The 21,532-nt window shown below is 48.0% G+C and overlaps 7 protein-coding genes across 9 annotated transcripts; 4 read left to right on the top strand and 3 right to left on the bottom strand.

Moving 5' to 3' along the window:
- The first annotated feature begins 417 nt into the window (after positions 1-417).
- LOC120453976 lies at positions 418-1,291 on the top strand. The gene is made up of 3 exons (XM_039638928.1): positions 418-823; positions 880-1,082; positions 1,145-1,291. Exons 1-3 carry the CDS (start codon positions 418-420, stop codon positions 1,289-1,291), a joined length of 756 nt encoding a protein of 251 aa, XP_039494862.1.
- A 549-nt stretch (positions 1,292-1,840) lies between these two features.
- On the top strand, positions 1,841-10,365 carry LOC120453313 (corticotropin-releasing factor-binding protein). The gene is made up of 7 exons (XM_039637969.2): positions 1,841-2,293; positions 7,059-7,134; positions 8,940-9,265; positions 9,331-9,437; positions 9,490-9,608; positions 9,670-9,833; positions 9,893-10,365. Exons 1-7 carry the CDS (start codon positions 2,243-2,245, stop codon positions 10,133-10,135), a joined length of 1,086 nt encoding a protein of 361 aa, XP_039493903.1. The 5' UTR covers positions 1,841-2,242; the 3' UTR covers positions 10,136-10,365.
- On the bottom strand, positions 10,366-13,416 carry LOC120453312 (sphingomyelin phosphodiesterase). Its single transcript, XM_039637968.2, has 4 exons — positions 13,270-13,416; positions 12,154-13,045; positions 10,629-11,496; positions 10,366-10,562 (listed from the first exon to the last, which is right to left on the bottom strand). The coding sequence occupies exons 1-4, from the start codon at positions 13,394-13,396 to the stop codon at positions 10,449-10,451; spliced, it is 2,001 nt and encodes a 666-aa protein (XP_039493902.1). The 5' UTR covers positions 13,397-13,416; the 3' UTR covers positions 10,366-10,448.
- Positions 13,417-13,961: 545 nt separating this feature from the next.
- Positions 13,962-16,469, bottom strand: LOC120453130 (sphingomyelin phosphodiesterase). Its single transcript, XM_039637678.1, has 4 exons — positions 15,420-16,469; positions 14,503-15,223; positions 14,295-14,444; positions 13,962-14,232 (listed from the first exon to the last, which is right to left on the bottom strand). The coding sequence occupies exons 1-4, from the start codon at positions 16,454-16,456 to the stop codon at positions 14,065-14,067; spliced, it is 2,076 nt and encodes a 691-aa protein (XP_039493612.1). The 5' UTR covers positions 16,457-16,469; the 3' UTR covers positions 13,962-14,064.
- A 597-nt stretch (positions 16,470-17,066) lies between these two features.
- On the top strand, positions 17,067-19,741 carry LOC120452799 (RING finger protein 37). Of its 3 annotated transcripts, none has more exons than XM_039637197.2 (3): positions 17,067-17,424; positions 17,490-18,211; positions 18,566-19,741. In XM_039637197.2, the coding sequence occupies exons 2-3, from the start codon at positions 17,507-17,509 to the stop codon at positions 19,319-19,321; spliced, it is 1,461 nt and encodes a 486-aa protein (XP_039493131.1). In that variant the 5' UTR covers positions 17,067-17,424; positions 17,490-17,506; the 3' UTR covers positions 19,322-19,741. The 3 variants fall into 3 exon arrangements, with proteins under 3 accessions (XP_039493131.1, XP_039493130.1, XP_039493129.1); XM_039637196.2 differs by having other exon boundaries at positions 17,485-18,211; XM_039637195.2 differs by having other exon boundaries at positions 17,068-18,211.
- Positions 19,742-20,176: 435 nt separating this feature from the next.
- Positions 20,177-20,951, top strand: LOC120453400. Its single transcript, XM_039638089.2, has one exon. The coding sequence runs from the start codon at positions 20,304-20,306 to the stop codon at positions 20,868-20,870; it is 567 nt and encodes a 188-aa protein (XP_039494023.1). The 5' UTR covers positions 20,177-20,303; the 3' UTR covers positions 20,871-20,951.
- LOC120453401 (28S ribosomal protein S18c, mitochondrial) lies at positions 20,881-21,532 on the bottom strand. The gene is made up of 2 exons (XM_039638090.2): positions 21,396-21,532; positions 20,881-21,340 (listed from the first exon to the last, which is right to left on the bottom strand). The coding sequence occupies exons 1-2, from the start codon at positions 21,427-21,429 to the stop codon at positions 20,952-20,954; spliced, it is 423 nt and encodes a 140-aa protein (XP_039494024.1). The 5' UTR covers positions 21,430-21,532; the 3' UTR covers positions 20,881-20,951.

Raw genomic sequence — 21,532 nt, 5'->3', positions numbered from 1 at the left:
ACTGGCCCACAGATGAGGGACCACGCCCACTGAAAGCTGCTTGCCAACGCAATCGAGCGTCTAATTCATGGCCAATTGCCACTGAACAGGGTCGAAACGCATCTGATTAGAATTGTGTGCAATGGTGGGCATTTGCAAATCGATGTTGACAAGTTTACTTTAGCACCGCCCTTTTGCGTTTCTGGGTTGCCCAGACTCGGTTTCGAAGTCACCAACAATGCTGTCTGCTGTCTGCCGACCATGACCGCTAAATAAAAAACCGTTAGGGATGCCAGAAGAGGGTTTCCACTGGTGCCCCAATGACCGGGTGCACTGGACGAGATCGGTCGCCGATCACTGGTCAGCAGTGGGTTATAAAAACCGCATCGTTGGCGGCTCATCGGATGCAGTTTCATTTTGGCTTTCGAAGGGCGAACAATGCGAGCACCGTCGGTTCTGTTTATATTCCTACTTGGCGTGATCCTCGGTGATCGGTGCGCGGCTGGCGAGGATCAGGCGGACAAATCATGGATATCGCAGCTGAAGAAGCTGCGCACTGATCTGCGAGACTGCTATCGGTCTGGAGTGCACCAAAGTCTGTGGTCTTGTTTCCGCGCCAGAAGCTTGCACATCTTCGAGGGCATTATGTCCTCCCCAGAGATTTCCATCTACGATGGCGTTCGCCTGGTGTCTGCTCCGAATATTACACGTCCCGAAGATGAACGGAAGGATTTGAAGCACCTAACCTGGTTCGATCAACTGGCAGTGAGCTTGGCCAAGGGCCTGACCACCCACACCCTGCAGGTGAACTTGGGCAAGCTGACGGAGCGATATCTAAGTAGTGGTGGGTTCTGGTTAACTTATACCTCATTCATCATTCATTGTTGGACCATTCCTCAGAGGCTTCCAGCACCGATCCTGTGGGCAGTGCCCGGCTGAGAAGACATCGCTATAACATGATCATAACCATGATGTTTGGAGTGACTGCCTTGGGAGCCATCCTGGTACCCATGGGCTTCCAAATGCTCTCCATAGTGAGTGGCAAAGCTTTGCTGCTGGCCAAGATGGCTCTGCTCCTAGCCTCCATTAATGGCCTAAAGAGGGTGAGTGGGTGGCAGGGTAGTAGGAAACCTCTTTTTGATCACTGTTCCCTATGCACCAACAGGTGGCCAACAATGGATTGCACTATGGACTGTACCACGTGCCGGGAGAGCACTTGGGAGGTTACTACGACCGGGGCGATGTGAGTCATCCCAGAAATGTGCCTATTCCCGTGGCTGTGGCCCCCACTTTGGACATGGGCTTGAAGTAAGGATTTGAAACTAGGACTTGCCTTAAAGTAGACCACTTAAATGTTTATATAGGAAAAATGTTGTTAATTCAATTGAAAAATGCATAAATAAGATAAAATCATTAAAGAATTATATCTAATAGTTTAGACACAAAAAGAGCACATTGTAAGTTCCGTATTTAATTAAGAATAAATTTATTTTCTAAGATACATTTTCAAATAAAGTCGCATTTCCATTTGAAAGAGCTTTTCACCTAAGCTTTTCCTCAGCCTTTTCTGTTGGCAATGCTCGCCAGAAAATTCAACGGAAAAGCTGCTTGTGGTGAGTAACCAAACAGCGGCAAGTATTTCAAAAAATGCAGTGCAAATCGAAGAGAAATAATAATAATATTAAAGCAAGGTTAATATTAACGAAGAAAGTTTTTACGGAAAATATAAAGCCAAAACTTCATAGACACACAAAGATAAAGCTTGTAAAAATCAAGGAAAAATGCCAAAAGAAAAGTGTATAAAAACACTGTGAGTTCGGCAAGGACGACTGGCTATAAAAGGAAATGCGGCGCTGATAAGGACCAACACTCGGTCGTCGAGCGGCAGCGTAGACGCATCGTCCTTGTTTTCGTCCTGCAACGGTTTCTTGGTTTCTTTTACCCAGTGAAACTTAAATCGGTTTCCCCGGCGCAATTTCGAACCCGCATCAAGTATACGCAACGTGTGCCCAGCAAGCATCGCATCGCGTGCCTCCGTCGCTAATTCCACGCTCTAATGAAGTTATTGGGTGCGTGATTCCTGCTCTAATCTCTAATCTCTAAGCAACGGTCAGGCAGTCAGGCGGTCACAGGATCAAAAGAAAAAGGCGCACCGGAACTCGAGGGTTAATTGAAAAGTCGCCTCAAACCTCGTCAACTGTTTTTCAATCTCCCCGCGGGGATTGGCCATTTTCGCCTCAGATTTCGCCAATCGAAAATCGCGATGAAGTTGGTTGTCTATCTCTATTTCTCCATGATTGTGCTGGGCGTTCAGGTGAGTTGTAACACAGAATAAATACTTATAACACCTTATACATATATATTTCTAAATAGTGCTTAAGTATTCCAAAGTAAAAACAAGAATATCCTTTTTATTCCCTGTGTATTAGTTGATGACAAAGTCACGCGTGTAACTCCCTGTAATTCGATCAACAAGTTGGGCCAACTTTTGTTTCCCCGTTGTTCTAATGACTTGATCTAATTTCCCTCGGCCCAGATTTTTTGGCCAGATTGATTGATTCTAGCTGTCGGCGTTATTGCCAAACTTTTTGGCAGCCTTTCAGCTCCGGCTTATGCTACAACTGATTACCTTCATTAGGTTCACGTTGCAAACTCTAGTTAGTAATCAATTTATGAAAGTCCAAGCGGGTCAGAGGGTCAGCGGGTCATAGTTGCGGCCCGTCGCGAATGAATACTTAATGCGATTTGGTAATGGTCCAATCAGTGGAAAAGTTGCGTGACATTTGCTTGCACTCGCAACAAAAATAGAACTCGTGCTAATTATGATTGAGACTCCTCGAAGACAGATAAGATAGCAGCTACTAAAATAACCAATCGAATCCATCTTTTCAGAGGCGTCGTTGAGATTAATTCAAAAAGGGTGATGGCACGGCAAAATATTTTAAGGAATTTTATTTCAGTAGAACAGCACTGAAATATGATTCATCTGTGCGTAGTGTAAGTTAGCCTTAGGCAAGTAATTCATTTTCTTGCGATCATGTTACAACATTTTGTCATGTTAGCCTGCCAAAGACGGAAGGCATTTGGATATGAAAATATTGGCAAGTGCTGGACGATTAAGGTTCTATTTTCCACTCCTGCTACCTGCCATCCATCAACCTCGAAGAACCTGCGATACGTTTGCTTAATGGCAACTTTGTGGGTGCAGAGTCGTGAAGCCAGGACGTTGCGAATCCACTTCACTGGCCAAGGATAAATGTAAATGTAAATTTCGCACCTGCCTGTGAGCCGTGGGCGGTGGCAAAAACCAAACAGTCATGGGCGGAAAAACCAGCGAATCGAAGGCAATGAAACTGCAACTGACTCATTCCTTTCGTGGTCACTCACTTTAGACATGGACGAGATTTTCAACACTCCCCCTGCACACCACTCGCCCTTCTGCTCCCACTGCAAATCCACATCCTGCTCGATTGCCTGAGAGTCCTGCACTTGATGTGCGCTTAATGTTGACACCGACGCTTTGGCACTTTACAGCCATTTAAGCCAGGACATGACAGCCACACCCCTGCTGTCCCATTTCCGCCCGCATTTTCCTGTTTTTCCCCGTTTATCCCGCTTTTCCTCTATTTCCACCCGTGGAGCTTCGTTTTTCACTCTGGCAACATGTGTGAACGACCACAATTAAAACATGAATGTCATCGGGTGCAACAGAGGGAAACTGAGTTGCGGAGCGGTATGACATGGAAAGATAAGCTTAAGCGTTCAGAGGTGACCCCTAATTGCACCAGCCACAAATTGGGTGCTTAGGGGCTTGTGCTTTGTTCTACTCACTTTCCGAACGTGGATACCTACACACTTACACACTCACACACTCACAAGGGAGTTCCCATATGAACTTGGAGCGCCTTGAAGTATGCAACAATATTTTGGGACTCTGAGATCAAGATTAGATAGCTACCCCTATATTGTTCGCCATCCTTTGTGAGCTGTAATTGCGTCTGCTTTCGAAGGTCTCATATCGTATGGGAGCCCCCTAATTTCCATAAATTTCATTCATCATGTAGCAGCAGTTGCGCGAAATTTATGCCATCTATTCAATTCCGTTCGGGCAGAACTCGTGCATAAATCTCGAATGCAATATGTTCGACATAAATCGAGCAGGAGGATGTAGCCAAGGCATTTAAGGCAGAACTAATTTCCGCCGTGGCAGCACTCGAATTTCCCTCTTCATATGACATTGCAGCTCATAAGTGAGCTTAAAAGCAAAGGCAATGAGGTCAAAATGGCAGTATCCGAATAACCTTTTTTTTACCAAACTGCGGTTCACAGTTCATTTGCGGTGGCGCAAAATTAATTAAGTAATTACAGAAATTACAATTATAACAACGCTCGGTGTTTGGTGTGTGGTGTTTGGTGTTTGGCGTTCAACAGTGCGTATGCGTAATCGAATTCATTTGCGGCTTCCAATGTTAATCCCTGGATTTTCACATGATGACTATGAGCTCTGACAAACGCCGAGCTTAACTTTGAATCGCCGAGTTGAATGAGTTGCTGACGCAAATAGGGCCATTTTTTAGATGGCAAATAAATGAGGGAAACGGTCATAATTAAGCCATTCCGCTTCAACAGGATGCCCTTCTGTTTTGAAGCCTCCAGGGACTCATATCTTCTTCATTTCGTGGCCATTCATTTGACTTAGTTCCGACTTGAGCCACGCTTAGTTGGCCATATTCTTAAGCATCCGGCATTATGTGCATACTTGAGCCAGCATCACTCAGTTAGACGAATCCTTTCAGGACGACGACTCCTCGAGTGAAATTAACGCCGGCCATAAAGAAGTCTGAATATTTTATGGTCGTCGACTGGCAGCCTGTTGCTCCGCCGGACACCGGCGAGTGCATCACTTATTCATGGCCAGGAATGCGGCAAGTATCGCGTTCTTCTTAAAGCCGCCTCCTTTGAAGCCGTCTCATAACTTAGTCATTCCGCCACCGAAGAATGCCCCACCGATTGCAAGTGTTTGCTTTAGCTGTAGGATTACCACCGGATCTCCAGCCAGATTCTCGCGTTGGCAAAAGTCAATATTTACCTGACCCCCGAAAAAGGATTCCAATTTTGTCAGGTGCTTCCTTCCGCCAGCAAAATTGCGAACTTTTAATCAACTCACAAATATTTCTGGCATCCTAAGTGGCATGTGAGGACCTGATTCGCATATCCTTTGCTAATTAGCGGCTTTCCTGGAGCTGAAATGACTGGAACAAAGGATTCTGACGTCTAACGCCAAACCTTGAGTACTAATTCCTCCCGAATAATGAATAATGCCGAAAAAGTACTGGATTCAGCAAAGGAACAATGGGTTCATTAATCAAATCACGCGACCTCCTAGCTGCCGAAAATCCAAAATAGAATGAAGAAAATTAAGAAGAAAAACTAATTGAATATTCCTGTTTTTTAATGGCGGCATTCTTTAAGCGGTTGTCTTAGGTATTCAAGGCATGACTTTGAAAATATAAAAGAATTCCTAATTATTTCAACAACAAGTTTAAATGGCTTATTTAAATGAGCTGTCAGATAAGGAAATTTAGAATACAGGAACCACTCAATTATGAGAGAAAGTTATTTTTGCAATGCCATATAATTTCAAGAGTTGTGCTAATAAAAGCCCACCATTCATAGCACATAAATGCAGGAATGCAAGTTCAATAGAGGTGAAGCAGGGGAAAGGAGTTCAACTCAACGGGTTTCCTTCCAGGAATGCCCATAGAACTTTTCTATTTTTGCCGCCCACAGAGTTTCAGCTACTTTGAATCGAGTCCTCCAATCTCCGTGGCAACTTTTCGATGGCGGCCCAGGTCCCAATGGGGCGCAGGTCCTTTTGATGGCAGCTGGCGCATCCTGCGATTCGCTTAGTTTGACATAAAGGCGTCCAGTGTAAATTGCGCCCACACTGGCGCAGTTCTCGAGTCCCTCGAATCCGAAATTCCGATGGCAGCATTGTGATTATGCAAATCAGGCCGCTGCCAAGTGTGTTTTCAAAGGGATCATGTTTATTATTTATTTACAGCCTGTTGACAGTTTATCCTCTCTCGTCTGATCCCCTTCGAATCTGAAGCTGAAGGATTTGTGACGTCAGGCTGGCAATCCTCCCTGACTTGGAATCTTCCCCAGAACCGCGGATTAAAGTTGCTTTGCTGTGGCACAAACCGCCACTAATTGACAGTTCCATAACGCAACGGCGACTCGTTAAAGCCAAAGCTCGAGTGTTGCGCAAACAAAAGTCCCAAAAGCCGAATAACGAAAGGCAAAACTTTTTGGCCTTAGCGCAATTATTTCGGTACGCGGCCAATGCGTCACCATTTATCAATTTCCCAGCGGTCTGGCTGCGATTTCAATTAACGGGAAAATCTGAAGAAAAAAAAGTTACCACTAATCAATCATAAAAAGCAGAAAAGCGGGGCGCAAAAAATCTGGCTCGTAGGCTGAGTTTTGGTTAATAAAAACTTTTAACTTTTGCGCCCGATTTGTCATGCTTAAAATTTCCTCAGCTCCCTCGTAATATATATATATATATATATATATCCTTCTTGGCCGAGCACGTCCTGGGCGTCATCTGCTCGATTTCGGTTTATTGGAGAATCGTGTGTGGTAGTTTAATTAAAACCGGCTATTGTCCTCTGCCCGGCTGACCTCTTGTCCCCCACATCCTGGCCATCCACTCCTCTGCAGTTGCATTGTGGACTGAGCCCTAAGTGCCGCATTAGCTGCCACCCGCGATGATTTCTTTCTTTCGCGAAACAACTACAGAAGTCGGCGGACATTAGCCGCCAAGGACATCCCGCTGATCCTTTGGCCCCCCTCCTGGTCTGGATGTATCTCCTTTGTGCGGATTGTGTGGAGCAGGAGGCAGCTCTCTTTCAGTCAGGAAGGATGCTCCACTTCAAAATAAACATTGCCAAGCCTTAAGTTTAAAATAGTTTGTAATATTTCCAAAGCATTTTAATATATCATAGATGGAATATTTAAGCCCGCCTTTTGCGCAGTGCATGCCCTTAATTTCCCTGCCATTTTTTCCCTTTCAGGCCTGGCCCAGTGTGAAGCGGTCCTTTGAGCTTTTCCCCAACCCTGCGGTGCCGCACAATGTGCACACGGTCTCAGGTAAGTTACGATTCTCATGCGCAGCGTGGAAAAGGGAAAAGGGGGAGTGGAAAACTTTTTAGTCAAGTGCCCTCGGCGGAAAATGGAAAATGCACTTTGGCGGCAGCGACAAGTTTAAGGCGCTTTCTAAACCTTGTTTACTTGTCTCTCAAATTGATTTCTGCATAAGTTGCGAGCGCTTCTTGTAATATTCCATGCCATGCCTGGGAACCCGGGGCGTATGCGCAATTTGTACAGCCAAGCAACCCGAATGTATTGCCCATTAAAATTCAAATCAAAGTGCACTCCACTTTTCATTGTTCACCCCCTCTCTCGATGGTCAAACTGACCCAAACTGCCCAAATGGAAATGAAAGATTACAAACTTGTGGCCACTCGATGCGATGACCAGTGAGAGCTGAGAAATTGTGATTTCTGCGAACGAAAACTTCATAAATTTCAGTGCCCAACGTACTGGCAGCAACTCGTGCCAACTTCAATTGACCCAATCCCTCTGCCACCCAACCACCCAGATTTTCCATCCATTTCCCCTCCAACTCCCTGGGGAAAATCCCATCGCCAGAGCAACCGCATGTCGCAAGTTCGAATAAATGGAAAGTTGCATCAGTCTCACAATCCCGGAATCAGGTGAAACATCAACAGATCTGTGCCACTGCCGATTTATAATTGCTTTTATTTATAGTCAGGACAACGTTCACTTGGGGAGAGTGGCGGTTTCTTGGGGGAGGGGGTGGGTCAGCTTAATGACGTCACTTCCAGGAATAGCTATACAATTTCGAAGAACAAATGAATGCCACTTTAATCCGGGGGTTAAATAAAAAGGACTTCAGGTCGCTTAGATATTTTGCAGTTATGGAAAAAGTTACAATTATGAACAAAAGTTCAACATGCTATTCGAAATAAATGAAAGGCTTCCGGGAAAAATGTTGTATTCAAAATCAAAGCTTTCCGCAAAAAAAGAAAAACTAAAAGCAATAGGTAGTTAAATTCTACTCGAACCAGCGCAATAAGCAGCTTAATAGTTTATGATTATTTATTAACTACCAGCCACTTTGCGTGCGATTATTTAATCATAATGCCTAATTACTTATGAATAGAGCTGTTTTATTGTGTGCTGAAATGGTATTGATATATAGATATACTGAGAGGCCGAAAAGCCGCCAGTTGATGGCAATTAGCGAGTGTCATAAACAAATTGGCGCCAAGTGCCAGGAGTGCCAAGTGCCCTTCATCCACTTTGTTTCCCATCCTTCCAGGACCTGAATCCCCATCAAGGGATTCACGTACGCGTACATCCCACAAAAAGCCCACACGAGGACACTCCAAGTATGTGACATGCATGTCAAGAGTGGAGCAAAAAATAAGTCAAATAGCAGTTTAATTGTTTTTCGACCCGCTTTGCTGGATGCCACACAACCACAGAGAGGTCATAAAAATCGTATGAGTGGGTGACCCACTGGCTAATAATGCCGGCCATAAATCAGCCAACTATGGCCGGCATTAAGTGGATGCGCATGATAAATTAATTGTTGCCCAGGAGCCATCATACAATCAAAGGGGATTTCAATAGCCCACCCCTAATCCAGGGTATCGTCGAAATTGGCCAAGACAAATTGGTTTCGGTTTCGGTTTTGGATTCGGTTGTGGGCTGTGCTGCTCGAAGGCATTCAGTGCATTGGGTGCACTGCAAATAATAGTTGCAATTGAAGCTTATACATATAAATAACTACTTTCCCCGGCTAAGAGTAGTAACAACTAATTTCCCCCAGTGCTGAGCCATTAACTTCCTTCACCCCTTCACCGCAGATTGCATGCATGTGGCCTCCGAGGCAGGTGACTACATCTTCAAGAAGCTCAACCCCCTGAACTCGGCGCTCAACCGGGAGGCCGTTCTGCTCGAACTGGAGGCAGCAGGAGCAGCTGGCATGGGAGTAGTTCCGGGGGAGGGAGCAGCAGCAGCAGCAGGAGGAGCAGGAGGAGGAGGAGCAGGAGCAGGAGCTGGAACGGCTGCAGATGTCCAGGAACTGCAGCCCGAGGTCTGCGGGCTGTATGTGATGGGGGAGCCAGACACGATTGTGGAGATTACAATGAAGCACTACGATGCGAACTGCGAGACAGGAGCCCTAATGGCGGTAAGTGCTCCTTACCCGGAGGGCCACTAAATTTATGCCCAAGTGTGACGCACTTTACTCGATAGTTTGTCGACGGCTGGGAGCTGAATGGCGAGTACTTTCCGGGCATTAAGGATCACCATCGGCCACTGGAGGAGCGGGTTTACGAGTTCTGCAACAACTACAGACAATGGTGGGACTTTGTATTTATATCCTTCCATGACTTAATCACATTTTTTGTGCAGGCCACGAGTTAGCAACAAGAAGTTCTTCCGTTCGAGCCAGAATGCCGCTTTGCTCCAGTACCGAATTCCAGTGCGCGGCTCCTTTGTGGCCAATGTGCGGTTCCACAAGATCACGCAACGTAGGTACATAACTTTCTAACAATACCATATTCAAAGGATACGTTTTTCTCCCGAGTTTAGCCTGCAACGTTTTGGTCCAGGACACGGCCGCCATGTACAAGATGAGCAACTTTGGCCAGGCTCGCAACTGCACCATCTCGGCGCTCTTTCCGGCCGTGGTTTCTCTAGCCAGCTTGCGGATTGGCGGCAAGAGTGTGCGCGCCCAGCCGAAGGTCAACTACGATGTGGGTACAGCCCTTGAGTGAGCCCATTCAGCCCAGCTAACATCCTCTCTTCCAAACAGTGTCAATTGCCCAGCGATCGCTTGGAGATCGGAGGATCCGCCGGTCTGGACGCCATTGGAATGGAGCTGGCCAGTGCCGTGTGCGGCGCCTCCAGTGACCTGGGTCCCGAGCAGGCCATCTTCTGTGGCGTGAGCACCGTGCGGCTGGTGTCCTCCGGTCGCTACCAGAACCAGGCGGCCATTGTCCTGCGCAAGGCCGATGTGCCGGACATGGAGATCGCCACGCTCATCTGTGCGCTCTAAGTTCGCTTTCGGCGAGACACTGGGACACTGTCCAAAAAAATGTACATGTTTGTAAAAAAAATGATGAAACAAAGAAGCCCAGAGCATTGGACGACTCCTCCCCGGACTCCATCGTAGTGGTTAAACTTAACTCTTAACTTAATCCAGCTAATTCGCAAAGTATTCGCTACCCGAGAGGCATCTTAGGTAATATATATATATATATATACATGTATATCAAACATTCTGAGTGTTGACTACAAGAAGAGTGTGTGTTTATTTTCGGATCTCTTTGTGATGTTTGGGTTAAGAATAGAAGGGGTTAAGATAAGGCTTAACCAAGTACTTTGGCTGCAGCCAGAAGCGCCAGCAAGGAGGCCAAGCTGAGGGCAGTTAGTCCAGCTGCTCCGCCTCCGTCGTTATCATCCGTATCCGGTTCATTTTCCAACTGAAAGTGGGATTTGCGATTAGTGGTAAGTGGTTAGATAAGAGGGGAATCCCACAAGGTACTCACGCTCTCAGCCAGGATGGCCTGCAGTTCCTTGCAGCGAGTGCGCTCCTGGTAGTTACTGGTGGCTATCCTGCAGATCGTCTTGCTCAGACAGGCGTTATCACAGCCCTCGGCCAACTTGGGATCGGAGTTGGTGAACTTGTTCCGCCAGAACTTCCTCAGCAATGCGGGCTTCTCGGCCATTTGCACCAGCAGGCGATCGATACCCGCGGGACTCGTATCCTCGGTGTACTCCTTGGTGAACTGGTACTCCAGCTGCCACTTGGGCTGCTGCTCGGGCGTCAGATTGGCCTCCGTCAGGTTGAATGTGTAGGTGTGGTGGTCCAGGACCTGCCAGTTCTCTGGGCTGAGTTCGTACAGCCGGTAGTTGGGATTCTTGTTGGAGTAGGTGGTCAGACTGCCGCCATTCCAGTTGACCACCGTGGCATAGCCGTCCTCGGAGTAATGCAGATTCATCTCGTCCTTGTGGGTGTGACCACTGAAGACGCCCGTGATGATGCCATTGAATCGACTCAGAACCCTGTTATATTCCTGAGCCCAGTTGCTCCAGCAGTCTCCATCACCAGCGGGAATATGGCTCAGGATGTGGACCGATTCTCCAGCCTCCTCAGCGGACAGCAGAGTGTCGTGGAACCACTGCAGCTGCTCCTGAATCAAGGTGGCGTTGTAGAACAACCACCAGTTGTACAGGTAGCAGTCCATGCTGTTCAGCGCCACAATCCTGTGTCCTTGGCGCGGGGCTGCGGTGTAGTATCCTCCACGTAGAACAGTCGTCTCCGCCTCGGCGGGCAGCCACTTGGACCACAAGCTCCACACGTGCTCATAGAGCCAGTCCACTTTCAGGGCGCTGGGTATCTCGTCGTTGCCGAAACTGCAGAAAAGGATTATGATATAAACTTTAGATTTCAAAATGATCCAGCATTTACTAGGCACTTATTACTGACCACGAATCGCTTAAAAACCGATCACTTGAAACCTGAGTGGATTATTTTTAGGATAGCATTTTCAATTTTCCCAATTAGCAATTGTAAAAATTTACTATGGGCACCAAACGACATTTTATGGGTTTCCAGGGGGTTACCATTGTGGCCAATTATTGCAATAAACCTTATCTGAGCGGAAAATACAGAAGTTCGAAAACCATAATTGTTCCGCATTTAAGAGACCTTAGTAGCGGCAAACAAAAGTACCCTTAATTGAAGTTTATCTAAATAGCGGTAGTATAATTTTATACGTTTTTAAACAAGACCCATAAAATGGCTTTCCAATGACCACCAACTGTTTTATAAATTTCAGGAGCGCTATAAATTTGTAGCGACTATGTAAAAGTCCTTTAAAAATGAGCAGGATTCAACATTATTTGGTTTTTTGGGTCGGAATTATTACTAGCCACATTGTATTATTATCGAGAAGTAATGTATTTCCCTAATTCAAGGCGTTTGCTTTGAAGTTTTCCCTGCTAGGTGATTAGCTTAATAAAGTTGATGGACCGCAAATTGCGGGTACTCAGGCTACTCAGGGTACTCACACATTCGCTGGATGGGGCTCGTGGTTTCCAAGACAGGGGTAGATGGGCGTGTCCGGGAAGTACTGGGCCAGCAGTTGGTCGATTTCGGACAACATGTCCAGGTTGCCCTGTTTGGTGGTGGACCACACGTTGTGGGGCGGCACGTCGCCAGTGTGATATATCCACTCGATCTTGTGGTTGTCCTTGATGTGCTCGAAGGCACTCAGGATGAGCCGCTTGGGACAGTCACAGTCGCGGTAATCCGACCAGAAGCCAGCAGCTGCCGTGGAATCAGATCCAGTGGTCAAGGGATTTCGGCAGCACATGGGCTCATCGCAAACGGCGTTGCTGCCCTCGGCGTACTCGGGATCGTAGTGGATGTCGGTCAGGTGCAGGATGAGAATATCCTCGGCGCTCTTGGCGGGCAGGTTGGAATTGGATTCCTTGGGCAGATCTCCCTGGATGGTCAGAGTGAGATTGTACTCGTCCTGTTGCACCTGGCATATGGAAATGGGCAGCATGCTGCAGAAGGTGTTCGACTTGGCCACCGTTTCATTCAGAATGAAGTCCAAAATGGGCCAGTTGAGATCGAACAATCCAGAGCACACCTCCTGGGTGCTGACCGCAAAGTAGTCACACATTCCCAGCAGCAGGCTCTTCGCCTCATCCTCCCGCCCCGGACCACTCAGCTCGCCCTCGGTGAAAGTGCGAGCAAACACATTGATGGTGGATCGGCACAGGGTGCAGGCGAAGAACTGATCCGCAGAGGTGAGATCGGCCATGGATTCCGTGAATATGGCCTTCTTGCTGTGACTACTCCGGATATCCTTGCCCAGCTGCTGAAGCCTCTCCGTCTCGATGCCAGTCCGGTGGTACTTCAGGTACTCGCGGCTTATCTCTTCCGCTATGCTGGCTGCAAAAAACAATCACGGCTGTCAATGGGCGCACTTCAAGCTGTCAGCTGGATTATCATTTCAAAAACAGCAAGCATTTGGACGCTTTAAGTATCTGATCCACACCATTCATGTATTGATAGGCATTTCAACTTGGAAAAAGTTTATTATACCGCGGTTTTCACTGCTTAAAGGCCTAAGCTCAAAAGGTTTTACATAATCCTTGCTGGAATCATAAACCCACCTGACACCAGGGATGTGGTGCGCTGCTCCTCGGTGAGGACATCGAAGGCGGAGGGCAGGCTGAACGCCCCGCATCCGACGAGTAAAATGCCGACGCCCAAAAGAGTTGTGCTCCGGATCAACTTCATGGCGAAACTGCTTAGGGGATTCAAGTCGAGCCCCTTACTTATAGCTTCACATCACCGCTATCAGCTCGGCCACTTATCAGATGCGATGATATCGCACTGCGAAATTCCCATACCAACTAAAGTTCGGAAACAGCCTTCTTAAGCTGCTAATGGCTCGCCCACTTATCGAATGGGATGATATCTCACAGCTAAACTACCAAGTACATTTTGGGGACAGTTTTCTTTAAAAGGAGTTTTCAAATTCTGCAAAGGAGATTTTGGAATGTAGTATTTACTATAAGTGAGTTGAAGAAGACCGGAAGCATCTATTTAATGATACACCTGACTTCAAGTCACCATTTGATCACGATTCTTGCCATAATCGAGGTGTCGTAAATTATGGCCCAAATGGATCGTGTGCACGTGTTTACACTTATCCGCAGTTCAATATTCAGCAAAATAGTGGTGCCAGCTGCTTGTTTTATGGCCAGCACGGCTTAATAAGCCAATTTCGCCTAATCGCCATTAACGTGATAACGAAACCGGCTGAAAAGCAAAGTCCCTCAACAAAAATCAACAGATTAGCTACGATAGGGATAAGCGCATACTTCTATTTGCCACTTGAGCGGGGCCATTTTTAGAATGGAATCGAATGGTTTATATAACTTAGGGGGTACAAATGAGGATCACTACAGAGCTAATCGGATGGACAGGACTATGGCCAGCAAGGAGCTGATGCTGAGCAGTCCCAAAGCGGAGGCTCCTCCGCCGTTGTCGCCGTTGTTATCGCCTGGGGTGCTGGGACTTGGAGTGGTGGCTTCACCGCCGCCCGACGATGTGCTTTCCTCATTGTCCAGCTGAGGGAAGAGAATCATCAGTTAGTTGTGGATCGGGGTATTTAGGTAGAAAGTTAACTTACCGCGACGAACAACTTCTCACGGAGCTCCTCGCAGCGTCCGCGCTGGGAATTGATGGTGACAGCCGCACGACAAAGTGATCCTGCCAAGCAGGTGCGATCACAGCCTCCATTCACCTGGGGATCTGCTGAAGTCACTCGGAAGCGCCAGTACTAGAGATAACACGGGTATTATAATAAAGATGATATACTTGAGAAGAGCTCAGCTCACCTTTCTCATCAAGGCGGGATTCTCGGCGAACTCATCGAGCAGCTTGTCGATGCCGGCCGGACTCATGTCCTCCGTGAACTCCTTGATGAACTCGTACTCCAGGAACCACTCGGGCTGCTCATCCGGCTTCAGGTTGGCAGCAGTCAGGTTGTAGATCCAGGTCCAGTGGTTGGTCACAGTGTAGGTCTCCGAATTCACGGCGTACTCCCGGTAGTTGGGATTCTTGTTGGAGTAGGTGGTCACAGCACCGCCGTTCCAGGCCACTGCGGTGGCGTGTCCCTCGTCCTCCGAGTAGTACACAAATAGCTCGTCCTTGTGCGAGTGTCCAGTGAAGATGCCACTGATCGTGGAGCTGAAGCGGGTGATGCAGCGATTGAACTCGCGCGCCCAGACGGACCAGCAGGTGCCATCGCCCGACGGGATGTGGGTGAGCACGTGAACGTACTCGCCGTTCTTCTCGGCCTCCAAGAGGGTGTCGTGGAACCACTGGAGCTGGGGAATCTTGTCCGTGCCACTGTGATACAACCAGAAGTTGTCCGTATAGCAATCGTTGCTGTTCAGAGCGATGACACGGAAGCCCTTCCTGGGCACCACCGTGTAGTAGCCTCCCTTAAGGATCGTCTCCTTGGTCTCAGCCGGCAGCCACTTGGACCAATCGTTGTACAGGTGCTCGTAGAGCCACTTGGTGCTGATCTCATCTGGAACGCCCTCGGGACTGAAGCTGGAAGAGTCCAATAGTCGAGATAGATAAGCCGGTGAATTGAAAATAGTTAAAAACACAATAAATTATTGGGTGCTATGCAGCGGCAAAATAAAGATAAGGATTATTAGTCCACTTGTACATCCGGGATAATCAAAGATTAGGAATAAAAATTCATGCAATTGATAAATATATATTTTAAGGATCCCATACTTACAGGTTGAGTGGATGGGGCTCGTGGTTGCCGATGCAAGGATAGACGGGAACATCTCCGAAGGCCGCGTTGAGTCGCTCGCTGACCTTGGTCAGCACCATGGTGTTCTTCTCCACGGAGGTGGCCCACACCATGTGGTCCACAATGTCGCCGGTCTGGTAGACGAAGTCGCACTTGGAGTTGGCCACCGCGTTGTCCAAGGCGGACTCAAAGGCGTGCCAGGGCAGATCGCAGTCCCGGTAGTCGCCCCAGTAACCAGCTGCGCCCTCCGTACCCTCGGCCGTCTCCTTGTGCCTCTGGCAGCACATGGGTTCGTCACAAGTGGCCAGGCTGCCGGGAGTGTAGTAGGGATCGTGGTGAATATCGGAGAACTGGCAGATCCTGATGTCCGAATCACTGAAGGTGGGCGTATCCGACTTGGATGCAGTCAAACTCTCCTTAGTATTGTCCACAGGCAAAGTCCAGTTGTAATCTTGATTGCTACCGGTGTTGCAGAAGCTGAACTCCATGAACAGCGAGCAGAAGCTCTGGGAGTCACTCTCGGAATTGCGCAATATGTACTCCACGGTGGGCTGGTTGGAATCGATCAATCCCTCGCAGACCTCCTCCGTTTGCAGATTCAAGCGGCGGCACACGTCCATGGCGAAGTCCCTCATCAGCACGGAGCTATCCTCCCCATGGAGCTCGCCCTCCTCTTCGCGAATGGTGCGGATTAAGACGCGGATCACCGAGCGACAGGCCACGCACACAAAGAAGCTGTCCCTGGGCTCCAGATCGGGCATGTTCCTGGTGAATATATCCTTCTGGCTGTGCGACTTGGCCAGCTGATTGGTGAGCTTCAAGAACTCGGGCGTCTCCACGCCGGTCTTCAGATAGGCAATGTACTCCTTGGCCAGACGCTCGGATATATCGTCCGCAATGGCGGACAGGATGTGGTCGTCCAGGTCAAAATCCACGGGCACTCCGGGCAGATTAACGGCGGAAACCACCAGGAAGCCGGTGGCCAAGGCGATCGCCAGCAGGATACCGATGGCCTTCATGGTTCACAACTGGATGAGCAACTGGAGCATAGTTTCCACATGTGGGGCCACTTATAGCCTTCTGTTATCTCTCCGCCAATAGTCAACCCATTAGCCAGACCGGCAAAACCATTCAAACCGGAGATTAGCCTAATCGCAAATAGTAGAACTTTTATGTGCACGTATTTTTGGCCTAAGAAGTGGCCACAATCTGCCTCCGGTGGGGTAGATTTCCAAATAATCGCATCGTAAAAGTGGCTGATTTTTGACCATTCACCATCAATTGGCATTCAACAGGTTTTACTGCATATTTCTACAAGTTCGATTTGATTTTCCCTTGACTACGTTTATAACTAGATACTATATAATTCAAAGAATTCAGTGCCTTTGCTGCAATCTGACAAACTTTATCATTTCATATGAAAGATAAGCGACGTTCGTTTGTTTATTAAACATAAATAAACTTTTTCAGTTTAATTACCATAAAAATGGTTACTAATAATATTGAGTATTAGTATAACCTTTCTATGAATAAGTCTTAACACAGCAATCGTTCGTTTAATTGTTTTATGTAAAACAAAACTGATTGGGCTTCAATTATAGATTCAAGCAAAAATTTGAATTTGTAAAATTGAACCGCCCCAGCGATTGGTGTGACCGTGCGCGAGTAGTGAGCGCAGCCAGAGATTGCTCCGCCGTGGAGTCCACCTGGTCCCACCACCTGCGCGCGGGCATGGTCACACTGCACAAGCGAGTGATTTATAAATATTCGAAGAGGCAGGGCGATAATTATAATTGAAGCAGCGTTGTGAGATGCCAGCCGAAGTCCAGGCCAGGCTGTGAGTGTTCAGGATCGGCTGAGAGCAGGAAGCGCACCCTCTGCGGGATTAGCAGCGGCTTACCAGCCAGGATTACCAGCCTCCGAAGGCAGGGGCAACAACAAAAGACTCCCGAGAAGTGACGCCATTTTCATTGCGAATAAAGAGCAGGTGGGGCAGACAATAGATATACCCCTTAAAGAGCCCACATAACACACGCTGAGTGTATAGAGCAGCACATAGGCCATTCACGATGAGCAGCCTGATCAACTTCCTCAATCCGAAGCTGAAGCCCTCCGTGGAGAGCGACGCCGTCTGCGAGGATGGGTACACTGCAGCCAATCTGGTGGCCGACGACATCGAGCAGCTGGAGCGTGGATTCATGTGCTTCGCCGTCTGCAAGCCGCCCATTGAGATCGTCTTCGACTTCCCCAAGGCGGTGGACATGAAGGTCATCAAACTGTGGCCCTCCTGCGGTGCCCTACGATCCACTGCCTTCGAATTGCACGGACGACACGACGGCATCTGGGAACGGGTGGCCTTCGTGCGCGATCTGGGGCGTGGCGTGGATTCGGTGACCTTCTGCTACCAGAGCGACTACAACTCGCGGAGCAGCTCCAACTCGGAGCAGAGCGAGAAGGTGTTCTTCTTCAAGTCCGCCCACAAGATCCTGGCCAGCACGAACAGCGTCAAGGTGGTGATCCGGGCCACGGAGCGGTGTCCTCCGGTCCTGAGAAAAGTTCAGATGTGGGGACTGCCCGCCCGTTCCCTGGACAAGGCCGATCGGGAGCTGGTGAAGACCATCTGGAGCGAGATTAGCGATCCCTACGGCCAGAGGGATGCAGCTCAGACGCCCACCGGGCAGAGATCACCACCGCGAAATGTTCCAGAGCTCAGGGAGCAGTCGACGCTCTCCATTCCTGAGGAGTTCCTCGACTCCATCACTTGGGAGCTAATGGTAAATATCTTCTTGCTCAAATTCAGTGCAAGATAGTTTTATCTGAGTTATTAGAAAACATTGCATGTGCTTCAGGATTATATCCTAGAATATGTAGTTCCAAGGATTCAATGGTTTGAACTGAATTATAATGAAGATATGCCATTCTTAAAAACATGCTAGTCTAGTAACAACATATTTATTATCTTTCTGAATCATTCTTCCAAATGTTCAGTCATAATGACTTTATCAAAGTCTAAGAATGTAGATATCGAAAGTCATGTGAATAATGCCTATTCCTAGTTTGAAAACTTCATAATGAAAGTTGCATTTACTCTGTAGCTCTGCTTATCAATTCTCTCAATGCCTCTTCAGATCTTTCCCACCGTGCTGCCGTCTGGAAAAGTGGTGGACCAGTCCACCATCGACAAGCACGCCGAGGAGGAGGCCAAGTGGGGTCGCCAGCCGTCGGATCCATTCACAGGCCTGGAGTTCAATGCGCAACGCAAGGCGATTCTCAATCTGGCGCTAAAGGCGCGCATCGAGAAGTTCCTCATGGAGAACTCGGAGCACTTCAAGGCGGTGCCCCGCTCGCTGGGCACCTCACGCCAGCGTCGTCGTCACGCCTCGCAGTTCGCCAGCAGCACCTGTCAGCCGGGACAGATAAGTCCGGCTGCGGGAACCTATTCGGCACTAAGCAGCGCCTACAAGCAGCAGCAGCGCAAGAGCAGGGCCACTGCCACGGCCACATCCTCATCGGCGGCATCCTTCGGGGGATCGCCGCACTCGCCGCCGGCGGCCAAGAGAGCAAGGCACAGCCATCACGGTAGCGCCTGCGCCACGGTGACCTCGACCACAACCTCCATCGAGCAGGCCATTCAGCAGGCGCTGCAGAAGGTGACGCGCTTCAGCCAGTTGGCAACGAACTCCAGCGCAGGCTCGGGATCATCAAGTGCTCCACCAGCCAGCTGCATCAACTGCCGGAGCGCGCAGTTCGGCTACGAGATACGCACCTGCCGCCATCTGGTCTGCCGGGAGTGCCTGGTGCTGCTCTCGCAGGATCAGCAGTGCGTGTGCAAAGTATTCTTCCGCTGCGCCGACGTGGAGCGCTACCACAAGCTGGATCCTTAAGAGCTTCCCCGTACTTTTCGCCATCGACCACCTGCCGTCGATTGCCGGAATAAGTTTGGTTTCCCCACCCCGTTTGGTTCAGTTTTGTAAGCCAGTCAATCGCTTTAGCCCCTAGGCCTCGTCTACGTTAGTTTATAGTCATATCAGAGCAGAGCAGAGCAGAGTCGGTCTGGTCGCAGAATCGCGAATCGCAGTTAAGCCAAATGTGTACACGCGCGAGTCTTTCCCGATTCGGCAGTATGTATCAGTATCAGGTCACGTTTAGTCATAGAGCAGATTACGGATTACCGATTAGCAATAGAGAGTGCGCGCCTAGTTTTTGTAGACACTTTATATACAGTCCCCAAAAGACAGGATCGTTCAGCGCGAGTTTATATATTCATACCAATTCTACCTAGAATAAAGTACAATAAAACCTAAGTCGAGTGTTTAATCAATAATGGAGAGTAGCATTATATTTCACGGTTTGGTTATTCATTAAACTTCAAATTCAGTTAAATAAAATTCGTTTCTGTTAAGTTGCAATTGTCGAAGGAACTAAAATCGAAAAACAAATTTTAGTTCTAATTGCTTTACATTTTACTGGATAACAATATCCAATATTTATTTGTACTGTATATTGTTAATTTTGAATCCGGAAATAGTTATGTTTAATTTTATGCATTGTGTATTAAAACGCAATTTTTTAATTACTACTCTCAATAAAATAAAATAAAACAAAATTGTGGCTTATAATTTGTTCTAAAAGAGGTATTTTAAAAAGACGTTAGATTTCGAATATTTGTATTAGTTTTAATTTAATACATTATTTACATTATCTTTATTAATAATCTACATTCCTTTGCAGCGCCCTCTGTTGGCACACTTCGGGTACTAAGCCTTTTACTTTGTGTGTTATCGATAACAAGCAGCACAGCTGCTTGCATTTCTGTGTTCTGCGACATTTCAAAATCTTTTAGATCGTAGTTCTTTCTTATTTTAAATGCCTGGGGAGGCAATTAACACGCCTCAATCTGGACGGAGACCCCGACTCGGATTGAGTAGGCGTGGTTGCCAGTCCACGCCTTTGATCAGACTCCAGAGAGAGGATTCCGCTACAATAACACCAAAAGGCGGAGAACAGGAGACTCCGCGGGCTCTGCCTTTATCCCTCAGCTCTCGCAGGATAGGATTGTCCAAGAACAGGACTGGATTGTCCAAGAAGAAGCTGGAGTTCGCTGCGGCCCAAGGAATTAAGGACGAGGAACAGGAAGCAGTGAAGAAACCAGCAAAAAAGGACAATAAGGAAAGGTGTGATGCTCCGGAGGCTACTAATGCGCCAGATGAGGATCAGGAGCAGGGCACACGAAAGAAGCCGCTCGCAGACAGTCCTAGGAGCAGTAAAATCATTGAGCTGCAAGGCGATATAGAGATCTGGCACCAGGCATTCAAAGCTTCCGTGGACGACCTACTAACGATGGTGGAGCCAGGACTCTCAAAAGAAGATCTGCTTACTCGGCTGGGCATTCCCCACGAGATGCTGCGCTATCTGGAGGAGGAGTGTGCTTAGTTAAACATAGTTTTAAGATTTAACATTAAGAAACTGTATATTCCCATTGCAACAAAGAGGAAACTAAAAGTTATCAGACAACTAGTACTTGTGTGGGCGAACTGGACGCTCGGGATCAAACAGCTTGGGGTCCTGCAGGAAGTCGAGGTCCTTGTGGTAACCAGGCATCAGCAGGCACTGCTGAGCACGCAGAATGGCCTGCTCCACTTGCTCCTGCCGGCGCTTGCATAATCCGGTGATGTGACGCCCGTAAATGCGACCCGTGTAGGGCGATTGGAATTGGGAAAGCAGCTTCACGTTCTTGTAGTGCGGCTCGATGCTGTGCTTGCACAGGATGCACTGCTGGGGGTCCTTTTCGTAGGGATTCGTTATGTCAATTGGCAAATCAGAGTCGGCTGACTCCGGGGCAGCTGAATACAGCCGGCTGGCGGCTCCCAGCTGCTGTCTGCCCACCAGGTTGACCACCGTGGCTATGAAACATATAATTATTACAATTTCGATACATTTTCCAACTGTTTCACTCACCATTCTGCGCCAGAAACTTGCCTAGTTTCAACATGCTAAATATTTTTATTTCCAATATTTACCTCGTGTTATCGCAGCACGCTATCGATATACGGACAGTATGAACAGCTGTTTTGTACAGTGTTGGTGAATGCCAG

Source organism: Drosophila santomea, chromosome 3R (assembly GCF_016746245.2).
Source record: "Drosophila santomea strain STO CAGO 1482 chromosome 3R, Prin_Dsan_1.1, whole genome shotgun sequence".
NCBI lineage: Eukaryota > Metazoa > Arthropoda > Insecta > Diptera > Drosophilidae > Drosophila > Drosophila santomea.
This window is presented reverse-complemented; position numbering and strand designations above follow the sequence as displayed.